Source organism: Amblyraja radiata, chromosome 6 (genome assembly GCF_010909765.2).
Source record: "Amblyraja radiata isolate CabotCenter1 chromosome 6, sAmbRad1.1.pri, whole genome shotgun sequence".
Classification (NCBI taxonomy): domain Eukaryota; kingdom Metazoa; phylum Chordata; class Chondrichthyes; order Rajiformes; family Rajidae; genus Amblyraja; species Amblyraja radiata.
In genome coordinates this window covers 53,611,793-53,627,308 of record NC_045961.1, presented here as the reverse complement: position 1 = coordinate 53,627,308, position 15,516 = coordinate 53,611,793, and the positions used below count along the sequence as shown (strand labels likewise).

Below are 15,516 nucleotides of genomic sequence, written 5' to 3'. Positions count from 1 at the left end.
GGATGCAACCACTCAATATCCTCACTACCAGTTCTTCCCCAATTATAGCATGGAATAATCTCCACCCAACTATAGTTACCCAACCAGATGCAACTAAATTTAAAGTAGCTTTTTCGTCCCAATAACCCTTTCTGGCTTAAGCCCTCCCTTCACCACCTCCAGTTTAAATTCCATTTGGAATATTTTGGAGGACCAAGAAACCAAGAAGAAGAACAAGAAGAACAAGAAGAAGAACCAGGCACCTGTAGAGGTTCAAGAGTATCCTCTCTGACATACCAAATCTCCGTAATCTTCTCAACAAGTAGAGGCGTTGATGTGCTTTATTTATAATCGCATCAGTGTGCTGGGTCCAGGAAAGGTCTTCAGAAATATGCACGCCCAGGAATTTGAAGTTTTTGACTCTCTCCACCATCGTCCCGTTGATATAAACAGGATTGTGGGTCCTCATCTTTCCTCTTCCAAAGTTCATTGGTTTTATTGATATTGAGAGCCAGGTTGTTGTGGACGGCTGACAGGGAGGAAGGTGAGGACAAGGGGAACTCTATCCTTGTTACAAGTAGGGGGATGGGGAGTAAGAGCACAGCTGCGGGATATAGAGGAGACCCTGGTGAGGACCTCACCTATAATAGAAGGGAACCCCCGTTCCCTAAAGAATGAGGACGAAATGTCGCCTATTCCTTCTCTCCATAGATTCTGCCTCACCCGCTGAGTTTCTCCAGTATTTTTATCTACCTTAGATTTTTCCAGCATCTGTAATTCTTTCTTAAACACTGAATCTGGAGGAATGTGTTTTCACACTTCTGTACCTCTTGCCTGTTGGCAGAGGGGTGAAGAGGGTGAAACTGGTCTTTCGTTATGGTCCAGTTGCTTAACGAGTGCACATGTTCATATTTTGTAAAGAGGAGACTAATACCCAACTTAATGTACAACAGTCAGTTCTGGCAACAGTGAGATTGTAAAGCTTACGTGGGGTCTGAGTCATAGAGTGTCTTCAAGTTCGCCGATGACACCACTGTTGTTGGACGAATTACAGATGGTCTGCACCCAGGATCTGGTGTTCCAGACTAGGATATTGGAGATGTCCTCATTCTTTGGGGAACGGAGGTTCCCCTCTTCTATTTTTTTATAACTCTACTCAATAACCAAAAATCTGTAGCCTCCTTTTGCTCTGGTATTTTATTTAATTCATATGTTTAATCAATAATGTTTTATTATTAATGTTTAATGTTTTATGTGTCATTCCTGTCACTGTATGTCATTTTGTCACTTTCGGGGGGAGCACCAAGGCAAATTCCTTGTATGTGAATACTTGGCCAATAAACTTATTCATTCATTCATTCATTCATTCATTCATTCATTCTATTATAGATGAGGCCCTCACCAGGGTCTCCTCTATATCCCGCAGCTCCGCTCTCACTCCCCACCCCCCTACTTGTAATAAGGGCAGAGTTCCCTTTGTCCTCACCTTCCACCCCATCAGTTGTCGCTTACAACATATAAGTTGTAAGTCTTATGCCAGTCGCCCCGGGACAGTCGCTCCCTTCAGTTTCCCAGGGGGTCGGGACGGGACTGGAGTTGGGTGGGAAAGGTGGGGGGGGGGGGGGGGATGGGGGGGTTAGGTGAGCAGGAGAGTGGGGTTGTTTGCAGTTGCAGAGGGAGGGGGCAAGGGTGGTACGGTTCCCAGTCTCAGCTCCTGCCCAGGGGGGTGGCCGGAGACGTCAGGACCAACGGGACACCAACCCCCAGGCCCACCAGGCCCACTGCAAGCACGCAGAACCCAGAGACCCACAGCCAACAGCAACTCCAGCCCAGCCCCGCTCCAACTCCAGAGGAACCCGCTCCCCGATGGGCCGCTACGGCGACAAGGGGCAGTTCGCCCACAGCCGGAGCTGCGCCCCCTCATCCGCCACCCCAAGAACAAGACGTACCTTGCACACCATCAGCTTCTGCCCCTACTCTTAACCACAAGAGTAAAATTGACTCGTGGAAAATTTTAAACATGTTTGATTTTTTGCAAGAGCTGCCAAGTTTTACGAGTACCTGCCGTTAGCGCCACGAGTCTCTAAGTTGCGTCCACGAATTCCGTACGTTAATCGTACGTTATTACCACGAGTTTTAACTCGGGGTACCTCCCGTGTCAACTCGCAACGTGAGACTCAGCTATTAATAATAATAATAATAATAATAATAAATACTTTATTGATCCCCTCAGGGAAATTAGTTGATTGTTGTGTAGAATCAGTGACTTCACCACTTCGTTCTGTCATTTCACCAATTTCCCCATATAGTTACACCCCATATGATTGCATGAACTTCAATCCAGGGGTCAGGCAGCATCTAGTTCCTCTTGCAACCACCCTCTCCGTGACTTTATTTTTTTTTTAAAGCACTATTGTTCCTTGGCCATAATTTGCTTATAAAAAATCCACGCTGGCTTTTCTGCTAATTCTGTCCCTGATTACTGTTTCTGCAACTACCCCCTGCAGTTACTCAGTTTTCTCCAGAAAGCCTTCTCTTTCCCCTCCTGTTAAAATGCTCCACCCCGACACGGTGTGCCTCTAGAGTCAGATTAGAAAATGCAATCGCTCCACTTTATTAGAAGATAAAATGGATGAAATTTACAGCAACCAAACGCAAAATGTTGGTACATGCACTTCCTCATTTGATTAAGGCATTTCGTGAAACGGATTGTAACATCTCCCATATGGTCTAGCGGTTAGGATTCCTGGTTTTCACCCAGGCGGCCCGGGTTCGACTCCCGGTATGGGAAGTGACTTTTTATTAAGCTTGCTGCTTAAATAAGTTTTCTCTGTTCTTATTGACTTACTTTCTGATTCAGACTAAATTGTGCCACTTCACTGTTGTTCCTGACAATTACGATCACTATCGATGTTTAGGGTTTATTTAACTTCATTGGATTTGTCATGTTTTTGTGAAGAAACAATATCAGCACAAAATCCCTCTGCAAAATCAAAAATTAAGAGTTTTTTGGAGCTTTGTTTTGTTTTTGCACTTTATTGCTTCATTTATTTATTTAACTTTTTTGTTTGTTTGCTATATTATCTATTGAGCCAACATCTCTGTTGTGCTGCTGCAAGACAAAATAATAAAACACTTACTCTTGACTCTCTTAATTGTCAGCACAAGGAACTATGTTGGTTTACAAAAAAAAAACACAATGTTACTAGGGTAACTTAATGGGGTGAAATTAATCCTTAGGAGGGCAGAAAGGAAGTTGATTAAGTGTGGCTGAAGCCATTAGAAGCAAAGATCTTAGAGCAGAGCAGATCTCTGCTCTAAGATCTTTGATTAGAAGTGTCCAACATTAGTAGTGTTAGGTAAGCATAAAAGAATGCTGGTATCTTTGGCCGAAAGGGCTGTTTCCATGCTGTATGATTCTATGACTCTAATTGGCTTGTCTGGCTTCTATGGTTCTTGAGAAAATACCAAGGCATTCATTATATGGAACATAGAACAGTGCAGCAAAGGAAAAGTCCCTTCGCCCCACAATGTCTGTGCCAAACATGATGCCAAGTTAAACTAATCTCCGTGTCTGTGCCGAAGCTGATGCCGAGTTAAACTAATCTCTGCTTGCACACGATCCATATCCCTCCATTCCTTGCATATCCATGTGCTCACCAAAGACGCCACCATTGTATCTGCCTGCACGTTTCAGGCACCCACCTCTCTGTGTAACAAATACTTGCTCTGGATTACTGACTAAAGACAGAGGCAAATGCTTCAGGTTGTTGATCTCACCTTGGATCCTAATCTGTGTGCACAAACAAAGTTAGCTGTAAAAAATCGTCAAATTATACAAAAAAGACCATAATTACAATTTATGAATGCGTTTCGAGAACCATTTAACATCAATCTCCCATATGGTCTAGCGGTTAGGATTCCTGGTTTTCACCCAGGCGGCCCGGGTTCGACTCCCGGTATGGGAATTGACTGTTTTTACCAAAAAAATCTCCGTCTGTTGAAAATGTATTTGCTTTTATTCTTTTGTTTGCAATTGCAACACGGCGGCATTCTTATGTTATTTGATTGAAATTGAAATGATTCAGCAGCAGCTTGCACATTAGACCAGGAGGGAGCTCTGTAGTGAGTCGCACAGATCCAGTGCAGTCATGTTGTTGTAGTGAGATTAACATTAGTTATATATTATGTCGTAATATATTTATATTATATAAGTATACCATACACACATATATCCACGCATATATAAATTGATATATAAGAATTGTCTCAGTTTGTTCAAAAAAACTTTAATCCCTTGTTTATTTAATGATATATAATTCATATATAGCATATAATTAATATATAATTCTGTCATTATATAATGTATTGTGATATTATAATATATAAATAATGATGGATAATGTATATAATATAATATTGTATGTTACACATGTACGGTATATGGGTTATATACGACGTATATATATTTATGTGCACGATATATATATACACATGTATTGTATGTGCTTTATATATATCGCAGGTGTAAATTTGTATTATATGTTACAAATATATCGTACATATATAGATGTAGGGTATATATATATTTACAGTACGTGCTTTATATGTTACATGTATATCGTATATATAAATATGTGTAAATACATATTTAGATGCACGATATATGTTATATATAGCACGCGTAAATGTATACGATGCTATATTATATATACGCACGTATGATGTGGTATTTGATTATGTATTCATTTATTAGCTATATTCTAATATGTTATAATAATATTTGACCATCACAGCACGGTCGGGCTGAATGTAGGAGAAGGCAGTGTGTCCGGTGCATTTATACTCGTTGTGTTGGGTTACAATGTAATGACAAGGCTACAGTTAATGCATCTCATGAACATGTGCTGGTGCATCCGGAGGGCATCGTTTGTTAAAGATGGTGGTTTGTGACTTAACCTTACAGCGCTCTCACCAGGTTGTACATTGAATTTCCGCCTAGGCACAAGGAACCTCTATAATCTTTGCAAGGAACTGTTGATGCTGGTTACAAAACCAGACAGGGGTAACTCAGCAGGGCAGGCCAGGCAGCATATCTTGAGAACCTTCTTCAGACTGAATATTCTCCCCCCCACAGATAGTTCCAATTAAATGTCTTAGTCAGTCCTGTCTCTGCATTACGTATTTGCCTTGGTCTCTGTGGCGCAATCGGTTAGCGCGTTCGGCTGTTAACCGAAAGGTTGGTGGTTCGAGCCCACCCAGGGACGCATAGGGTTTATCTTTTATCTTTTATCTTTTATCGACATTCGTTTTGGTGATTCCGAGGATGCTAGAAAGGAACTTGTTTAAAAATCTTGGAGTAAACTCTGATACATTTCAAGTAGAAAATCCCACTGGTGAGTTGATCATGGGGAACAAGGATATGGCGGACCAATTGAATAACTACTTTGGTTCCGTCTTCACTAAGGAAGACATAAATAATCTGCCGGAAATAGCAGGGGACCGCGGGTCAAAGGAGTTGGAGGAATTGAGTGAAATCCAGGTTAGCCGGGAAGTGGTGTTGGGTAAATTAAATGGATTAAAGGCCGATAAATCCCCAGGGCCAGATAGGCTGCATCCCAGAGTACTTAAGGAAGTAGCTCCAGAAATAGTGGATGCATTAGTAATAATCTTTCAAAACTCTTTAGATTCTGGAGTAGTTCCTGAGGATTGGCGGGTAGCAAACGTAACCCCACTTTTTAAGAAGGGAGGGAGAGAGAAAACTGGGAATTACAGACCAGTTAGTCTAACATCGGTAGTGGAGAAACTGCTAGAGTCAGTTATTAAGTTGGGATAGCAGCACATTTGGAAAGTGGTGAAATCATTGGACAAAGTCAGCATGGATTTACAAAAGGTAAATCATGCCTGACGAATCTTATAGAATTCTTCGAGGATGTAACTAGTAGCGTGGATAGGGGAGAACCAGTGGATGTGGTGTATCTGGACTTCCAGAAGGCTTTCGACAAGGTCCCACATAAGAGATTAGTTTACAAACTTAAAGCACACGGCATTGGGGGTTCAGTATTGATGTGGATAGAGAACTGGCTGGCAAACAGGAAGCAAAGAGTAGGAGTAAACGGGTCCTTTTCACAATGGCAGGCAGTGACTAGTGGGGTACCGCAGGGCTCAGTGCTGGGACCCCAGCTATTTACAATATATATTAATGATCTGGATGAGGGAATTGAAGGCAATATCTCCAAGTTTGCGGATGACACTAAGCTGGGGGGCAGTGTTAGCTGTGAGGAGGATGCTAGGAGACTGCAAGGTGACTTGGATAGGCTGGGTGAGTGGGCAAATGTTTGGCAGATGCAGTATAATGTGGATAAATGTGAGGTTCTCCATTTTGGTGGCAAAAACAGGAAAGCAGACTATTATCTAAATGGTGGCCGACTAGGAAAAGGGGAGATGCAGCGAGACCTGGGTGTCATGGTACACCAGTCATTGAAAGTGGGCATGCAGGTGCAGCAGGCAGTGAAGAAAGCGAATGGTATGTTAGCTTTCATAGCAAAAGGATTTGAGTATAGGAGCAGGGAGGTTCTACTGCAGTTGTACAGGGTCTTGGTGAGACCACACCTGGAGTATTGCGTACAGTTTTGGTCTCCAAATCTGAGGAAGGACATTATTGCCATAGAGGGAGTGCAGAGAAGGTTCACCAGACTGATTCCTGGGATGTCAGGACTGTCTTATGAAGAAAGACTGGATAGACTTGGTTTATACTCTCTAGAATTTAGGAGATTGAGAGGGGATCTTATAGAAACTTACAAAATTCTTAAGGGGTTGGACAGGCTAGATGCAGGAAGATTGCTCCCGATGTTGGGGAAGTCCAGGACAAGGGGTCACAGCTTAAGGATAAGGGGGAAATCCTTTAAAACCGAGATGAGAAGAACTTTTTTCACACAGAGAGTGGTGAATCTCTGGAACTCCCTGCCACAGAGGGTAGTCGAGGCCAGTTCATTGGCTATATTTAAGAGGGAGTTAGATGTGGCCCTTGTGGCTAAGGGGATCAGAGGGTATGGAGAGAAGGCAGGTACGGGATACTGAGTTGGATGATCAGCCATGATCATATTGAATGGCGGTGCAGGCTCGAAGGGCCGAATGGCCTACTCCTGCACCTAATTTCTATGTTTCTATATATAATCACACTAAAAATCAGTATCAATCATATTAGGAGTAGATGGGAGAGTATTTGTACAGCATTGTTTCCGTAGTGTAGTGGTTATCACGTTCGCCTAACACGCGAAAGGTCCCCGGTTCGAAACCGGGCGGAAACAGATTTTTAACATTTAACAATTTCAAAAGATGATCTCTTCATTTAAAAATTATATATTTTTTTGGAGCATTTATTTTTTTATAACTGTACACTGATTTTATAACTGATTTTTTTATAACTGTACAAACGCCAGAAAAAACTTTCTCATCTTATTCAAATACATCCCAAGGTAGCTTAACAAAACTGAAAGTTATCATTAGGTACCATTCTCTGGTAATACAATTTCTCCCCCAACACCAATCATTCTGGTCTTTTCCCCTCCTTCGTATACTCACCTCCCATCACCAATTCTCTAATTTCCCTTTTATATCCCCTCCCACCCATATCCATCCTTCTGGCTTTTCGTTTCTCTGCTCTTTTTGCCTTATTTGACACCCATTTGTTTCTTTTTCACCTCTAACCTTTGTCGCGAGCCAATTAATCACCCATTCATTGCCTCAAAGTGTTCTTCCAACACTTTGTGTTTTGCTCAAAATTCCAGCATCTGCAGGGCCTCGTATCACCCAAGAGCCAATCCCCCCCCCCCCCGGGGTCGAATGAAGAAGGGCTTCAACCCGAAACATTGCCTATTTCCTTCGCTACATAGATGCTGCCTCACCCGCTGAGTTTCTCCAGCATTTTTGTCTACCTTCGATTTTCCCGCATCTGCAGTTCCTTCTTAAACATTCCACCAATTACTTGTCAGGTTTATTCCTACCTCCACCTCTTTTCCAGTTTTCCCTCCGCAAAGCACCAGTCTGAAGGATACCGACCCAAAACATTATCTGACCATTCCTCCACAGATGCTGCCTGACCCGCTAAGTTCCTCCTGCACTTTGTCGCAAGTGCAAGATTCCTACATCTGCATTTGCATAATTATTCCCCAGTCTGGATTGCTGGAAACAAAGTTTTAGAAATAAAGGCAGCTACATGCTGCTGAAGAAATATGTTTTCAGACCTAGGAAACAAAAATTGAATATGCAATTTAAATTCTGTATTAGATATTAGACTGCAGATGCAGGAAATCTGGAATAAAATCAGAGAACATTGGAAATGCTCAGCAGGTCAGTCTGTTGCGGTGGAAAGAGGATCTGAATCTCATTTGCTCTCCCTAACTCGCTTATCTTTCACTGACCTTATTCTTTGTTATCAACCTAGATCTTGCTAATATTTATGAGCTGATTTGCATAAAATATTTCAATATGAATGTAGATGCATGATTGATAAATTTGCAAATTACATGAAAATTGGTAGTGATGTTTACACCGAGGAGGCTATTGCGGGCTATTTTTGATCAATTGGCCAATCAAGTAGAGCAACAGTAAATGTAATTTAATCCTGATAGGTACAAGCACTTTGATAAGACTAATAAATTTAGGACATAAACAGTGAAGGGTGGGGCCCTAGGGTGTGTTGATGCACAGGGATCCCTAATGGCAGTAGCACAAGAAGATAATGTGGGGAACAAGGTACATGAGATACATAGAAACAAGCAACTGTAGACACAGGTTTACGGGGGGATAAAAGTGCTGGAGTAACTCAGCAGGTCAGGTAGTGTCTTAGGAAAGCACGAATAGGTGACTTTTCGGGCCAGGACTGCAGAAGGGCCCAAATCGAAAACGTCACATATTCATGTTCTCCAGAGATGCTTCTTGAACCATTGAGTTACTATAGCACTTATGTCTATTTTTTTGTTTTTTTTGTTAGAAGTACAATAATGTGGTACCACAGTACCTAATACGTTGACATATTACATTTCATATACACCTTCTTATTTTTAATTTAATAATAAAACAGGAATAAGGAAGAAAAGAATAGAAAAGGAGAGCTTGACAGTGTGGTGCGTGAAATAGATAGCCCGAAATAAGAAAGAAGAAGTAGAAAAAGAAAGAGAAAGACGAAATAGAAAAAAAAAAGAAAAAAAAGGAAAAAGGTGATTAAAAGCGATATACCTATTCAATGTTCCTGGGCACCCATCACCTGATTCTGAAACCTTTTATTTCTATGTTTGTGTTGCACCATATGCTTGTAAGAAGTCGATAAAAGGAGACCAAATCAATAAGAATTGGTCTACTTTACCTGCTAGGAGTCGCATTTCTTCAAGATATGCCGTTTCCGACATATTTGAAATCCACATTTTGAGCGTTGGTGTTGGCGCATTTTTCCAAAATTTCAATATGAGTTTTTTTGCCGTTATTAAACCATAATTAAGTATAGATTTTTGAAGCGTATTTAGCTTATTCCCATCTTCCATTGATTCAAAGATAATCATTTCTGTATTAGGTTCCAGTCTTCTATTAAATAGTTTTGTAAAAATATCATTCCAGAATTTATGAAGTTTTATACAGGAGACAAAAGAGTGTGTAATAGTGGCATTCTCAGATAAGCATTTATCACAGAAGGGAGAGATATTTGAATCAATTTTATTCAGTCTAGTTTTCGAGTAGTATAATCTACGTAAAATTTTAAATTGAATTAAATTGTGTTTTGCATTAATTGAACATTTATGTATGTATATCAGGTATTTTTCCCATGTTTCTTACTCAGTCACTGCTGGACTTTTCCTTTTCTTCATTTTTAATTTCAATTTTTGTGTAGCTTGTTGGGTGCTATGACTGTTGGCAGACCAATTTCCCTCCAGGGATTAATAAAGTTTATCGTATTGTATGCGTACAGTTCAAGTCATCACATATAGGATAGGGGAGTTTAAAATTAGAGGGAGTACGTTTTAAGGTGAGACTGGAGGATTTAATGGGGATCTCAGGAGAAAGATTTTTCCATAGGCAGTGGAGGGTATGTGGAACTAATTGCCAGAAGAGGTGGTGGAGGCATGCACAATTAAAACATTATTATAAAACATTTGGACTGGTATAGAGGGACTAGGGCAGCATAATCAAGGACGAGTCTCACCCCTGTCACCTTCTTCTCCTTTCTCCATCAGGCAAGAGGTACAGAAGTGTGAAAATGCACACCTCCAGATTTAGGGACAGTTTCTTCCCAGCTGTTATCAGGCAACTGAATGGTCCTATCGATAACCAGAGAGTGGTCCTGACCTACTATCTACCTCATTGGAGACCCTGGACTTTATCTTGCACTGAACGTTATTCCTTTTATGCTGTTATCTGTACACTGTCAATGGCTTGATTGTAATCATGTATAGCCTTTCCGTTGACTGGATAACACACAAACAAAAAAAGCTTTTCACTGTACCTCAGAATACGTGACGATAATAAACTGAACTAAATGTGAGCAAAAGGAATTAGTTTAGAGAGGCAACTTAGTCAGTATGGACAAGTTAATCTGACAGGCCTGTTTCCATCCTGTCTAACTCTACAAATGCAAAATCATTGCGTGCGATGCATGTAGGTTTGCAGAAAGACGGAGGTTGAATCTTCTTAAATTGGTTTCCAAAAGATTAATCTCAGATCCCAGTAGTGACACTTGCATGCGGAATTAATGAGTTTTTTAGCTAGATGAAGGTGCAGTATTCAAACTTTTGGTTTTTTAGACTATAACTTATGTTGATAAGTGCCAATGTTCATGATTTTATATACAGGTCTTTAATATTCAATATCCTGGAGCATAAAGGTTAGCAAGTCAGCTCCATATGAAGAGATTAATTGTGTTATCTTTGGTTCCTTCCCCATCATTTCTTCGATACTGCTCCACATTGAGTTTTCTAACTTTATGAAGTGCAAGGCTTCCAAGAAACTTTATTGACAGGCCAATTATCAGATTAATGTTTGATTAGATATATTTTAGTATAAGTTAAATCAATTGGAGAGAGGAGTTTTTCATTTGGTAGTATGCCCAGTTTAATTTGGGCATCGTATTTTTAACAAGAAAGTTAGCAAAATTGGTAAGTTTTATTACCAAATAAATATATCAAAAGCAATTTTGATGGAGGTAACTATTTTGAATAAGAGCAGGAAAACAAAAGGTTCTTCACCAAGAACTTATTATTAGAAATATTTCTTGAATATACTATTTTCAACACCCTTATTTTTGAACTCTAATGCAACATTTCAGATATATAAAATATTGCTAAAATAAATCAATCTGACAAGTTAATCAGCTCCATTGCTATTGAGAATATATATTCAGTCCACAGAATTTCAGTACGCTCAGAAATTATATCATTAATAAAACGCAATAAATGATGGGGGGTTGTGAACATGAATTGCTCATATTATACAGCATCTGTGCTGAGAAGATACAGGTTGCGATCTTGGTCAGAACTTGAAGAATGACCGTGCTAAAGAAAGTAACCATTTTTTCCCCTCAAATGTGCCAAACACTTTCTCACATGGCCCATATACCTCTAAAATGTTCCTAAGTACCTGTCCAAATGTTTTTTTTAATGTTGTTTATAGTACCTGCCACAACTATCTCCTCTGGCAGCTTGTTCTTGGTTCTTGGTCCTCCAAAATATTCCAAATGGAATTTAAACTGGAGGTGGTGGAGGGAGGACTTAAGCCAGAAAGGGTTATTGGGAAGAAAGAGCTACTTTAAATTTAGTTGCATCTGGTTGGGTAACTATAGTAGGGTGGAGATTATTCCATGCTTTAATTGTGCGGGGGAAGAACGAATTGCTGTACACATCTGTCTTTGTAGCTGAGATCACAAATTGGATCGAATGCCCTCGTCTGCTCCTAATTGGTTTGGGTTTGGTGTAGGTCTTGTAATCTATGTCGAGCTGACCATTTAACATTTTGCAAAAACAGGTCAAACGGTGAGCTTCACGTCTGTCTTGGAGAAGGTTCCACCCCAGAGAATTCAGAAGTTTGGTGACACTCGCTTCTCTCTCATAGGTGTTAGTAACAAATCGAGTTGCCTGTCTTTGGACACGTTCGATGGAAGAAATGTTTTTATTTGTGTATGGGTCCCATGCTGCAACTGCGTAGTCCAAATGAGGTCTATACACCCACCACCCTCTGTGTGAAAGAATTGCCCCTCAGGTTCCTATTAAATCTTTCCCCGCTCATCTTAAACCTATGTCCTTTGGTTCGTTAATCCCCACTCTGGGTAAAAAAGCTCTGTGTATTCCCTCAAGATCTTTTAGACCTCTACAAAATCATTGCTTACCCTCCTGCACTCCAAGGAATAAAGTCCTAGCCTGCCTTACCTCTCACCATAGCTCAGACCTTCAAGTCCTGGCAACATCCTCGTAAATCTTCTCCACTGTTTTCAGCCTGTGTGAAAAAGTTGCCCCTCAGGTTCTTATTAAATCTTACCCAGCTCACCTTAAACCCATGTCCTTTGGTTCCTCATTCCCCACTCTGGGTAAAAAAAGCTCTGTGCATCTATCCAATATATTCCCCTTATGTTATTTTAGACCTCTACAAGATCATCGCTTACCCTCCTGCGCTCCAAGGAATAAAGTCATAGTCTGCCATTCCTCTCACTATAGCTCAGGCCTTTGAGTCCTGGCAACATCCTCATAAATCTTCTCTGCAGTTTTCAGCTTAACGCCATCTTTCCTATCGTCGGGTGACCAAAACTGAACAAAATACTCCAAATTACAATTTTGGTAACAAATATTGTCAATAAATTTATTTACAGCTCAGGAGAAATTGCACTTAAATATTCAAAAAATAAAACTATTCATGTAAATAACAGTAAACATTGTCAAAACAACGTCTGCTAGTCTTTTCTTAATTAGCAATTAAACGTGAATGGCCACACATATATTGCATTTCGAAGCATCATTAGCAGACCCTCAGTACAGTGAAATCAGAACAAAATAAAGTGTCTGAGAAAGCAAGTTTACACATTTATACACAGATTCTGAAATTTCCAAAGGTTGAAACAAATCTTTGCCAAGCACAGATCAGCTGCACATTACTCATTGTGTTACAAGTTCATGGGAAGAAAAACATTTTAAATTCAAACCAACAATACTGTCATGTAAACAATGATTATTTTCTCCACTGTTTTGATGAGCTTCCACTTCCTAGCAGTTTTCAAAAAGGTTTTCATCAAAGTTGGGCAATTCGTGATCTCCTGATAAAGAGTTAAGAGTTGAAATGGATAATAAATCTACTAGCATGTCATCCTTAATAGGACTCTCAAACGATGACGTGTGAATGTTGGTCATGCTGGTAAACTCATTTTTGTAAGCTTGTTGTGGCATAGTTGAAACTGAAATAGGTGATGTGAGATTATTGTTTGCTGTCCTTGAACCTATGTTGTAGTTAGTACTCAGTTTACCATTCGCTATTCCACCTGTTGGTGGTTCACCATATCGCAAGTCATCAGGTTTCATGCAGTTAAATGTAGTGGCTGTGGTCGGAGTGAAGAGTTCTGCAAGTAGTTCCTCGTGGCTTGGGCTACTGTTCAGTGATGCATTAGAGCTGGTACAAACAGAGTCTCTGTCTTCAACTCCAGCCTGACCACAAAGATCATTCAAAAATTCATACATCAGGTCTCCGTTATTAGTTGCAAGGTTAAATGATTGTCCAGCGCTCAGATATTCACCACATTGATTAGTCTTCATTAGCTGGTCAAGAGAAGCCAATTGATTTTTTTTGGTTTGAAGTTTTTTCAGTAACTTCAGACGGAGCTTTTGAGCTTTGGAATCGATGTTATTCAGTTCCGTTTTCTCAACTGGGACTAAACTCTGATGGTTCACGTTATAAGTCCCTGTCTCGCACATCGGGGAATTATTAAATTTTGATGAATTAGAAAGATATGTTTTATTTAAAGTATGGGCACCCATAGATATTTTCTTGCAGTTGTCCTTCACATTACTGAATCGTTGAAGATTGTTATTCTGCACACAGGTAAGGTTTGGAGTATTTAAATCTGGAGATTCAGACGGATTTTTGATGGCCTTTTGTACAGATTTTGGGGTATTTTTGCTTCTAAACCCGTCAAAATGCCCCTTCGCAGAAGACTTTGAATTTGTCACACCTGGCAAACCATTCTGAGTATTCCCAACTTCTTTCTTACTTGTTGTTCCAGGTTCATTGGTGGCCAGAATTGAAAGATGACGGTTCAACAGATTCTTTCCCCAGCCAACAGTGAAGTTCCGTTTAGCTACTGCAGTCTTGGGAATGCCAGTCGTTGATTTATTTGTAGCAGGCGTTTTTGCAGTTGGAGATAACGAGATCTTATTGCAATGCCCCTTCTGTATTTTGATGTCAGACTTTGTCGGGATCTCCAAAATTCCAGATGGGATTACCATTCCTTCTTGATATTGAATTGTTAGGTTTTTTACAGTTGAATTTCTTTGTAATATTGCTGAAGGAATATCAGCTAGGCCAGTGTCTTGGAGTTGCAATGATTGGGATGGACTAAATGGCATTTCAGACTGCAAAATCTGTTTTTGACCCGTATCAGAATTTGCAATAGTTTGATCAATTTGACATTCTTCACTGGAATAATGTACTTCACCAGGAGGGTAGACAGAGACATTACAGTCAATAGCCATAAGCGGTGCATTTTGTAACTGCTGTTGATCTGGTATGAACTGAAAGGTGTCCAATGGGTTCCCTTCATCATCCAGTTTAATCTCAACAAGATTCAGTGTTATATTCGCATCATCTCCCAGATGCTGCAAATCTGTCAAGAAATTACTGTTTGAAGTTCCTTTTATATCGTTTTCCTTTACACAATCCACATTTGGTGTGGTGGTCTCTTTCAGTGCACTGATTATTTGTTTATCTGGTGCACTAAACAGAGCAGTATTAGTTAAAGGTATTTCACTGGGGCGTTGCACATCAGAGGAGGTAGCCTCACTCCTTAAGGATGGAGCATTAAGCCCAGTTACAAATGAAGAGTCACCATGTGGAATGATATCCCTGCAAGTTGCTTTCTCAAAGTCGCTCCTTTCCCAGATGATAATATGGACTTCATGGGCAGGCACTTCTAATGTTGAACGTCTAACACAACTGAAACCTTGCAAATCATCGCACTGAAGCCATGAACCTATAAGCAGATAGAAATGAAACAAATTTTATTTCAAAAATGATTCCACTTGTTTACACCGAGAAATTAATTAACATGACCAAAAAAATGTTAATACCACCTTTAGAAAATACAGACAACATGGGGCAGCACAGTGGCAGTGCAGTCTGTACGGAGTTTGGAAGTTCTCCATGTGATCGCATGGATTCTCGCCAGGTGCTTGGTTTTCCTCCCACACTCCAAAGACTTACGGGTTTGTAGGTTAATTGGCTTCAGTAAAAATTGTAAATTGCCCCTAGTGTGTTGGATAGTGCTAGTGTACGGGGTGATGGCCGGTCGGA

At 40.3% G+C, this 15,516-nt stretch overlaps 1 protein-coding gene and 4 non-coding genes across 6 annotated transcripts in view; 4 read left to right on the top strand and 1 right to left on the bottom strand.

The window, feature by feature from the left end:
* The first annotated feature begins 2,698 nt into the window (after positions 1-2,698).
* trnae-uuc lies at positions 2,699-2,770 on the top strand. The gene has a single exon. It is a non-coding gene; the product is annotated as a tRNA-Glu (tRNA).
* Positions 2,771-3,875: 1,105 nt separating this feature from the next.
* On the top strand, positions 3,876-3,947 carry trnae-uuc. The gene has a single exon. It is a non-coding gene; the product is annotated as a tRNA-Glu (tRNA).
* Positions 3,948-5,172: 1,225 nt separating this feature from the next.
* Positions 5,173-5,246, top strand: trnan-guu. The gene has a single exon. It is a non-coding gene; the product is annotated as a tRNA-Asn (tRNA).
* A 1,970-nt stretch (positions 5,247-7,216) lies between these two features.
* On the top strand, positions 7,217-7,289 carry trnav-aac. Its single transcript has one exon. It is a non-coding gene; the product is annotated as a tRNA-Val (tRNA).
* Positions 7,290-12,798: 5,509 nt separating this feature from the next.
* Positions 12,799-15,516, bottom strand: part of uspl1 (ubiquitin specific peptidase like 1) — a 30,631-nt gene continuing 27,913 nt past the window's right edge. For both annotated transcript variants that reach the window (XM_033022854.1, XM_033022855.1), the window contains one exon: positions 12,799-15,196. In XM_033022854.1, the coding sequence (XP_032878745.1) occupies positions 13,221-15,196 (1,976 nt within the window). In that variant the 3' untranslated portion in view covers positions 12,799-13,220. The remainder of the gene's footprint in view (positions 15,197-15,516) is intronic.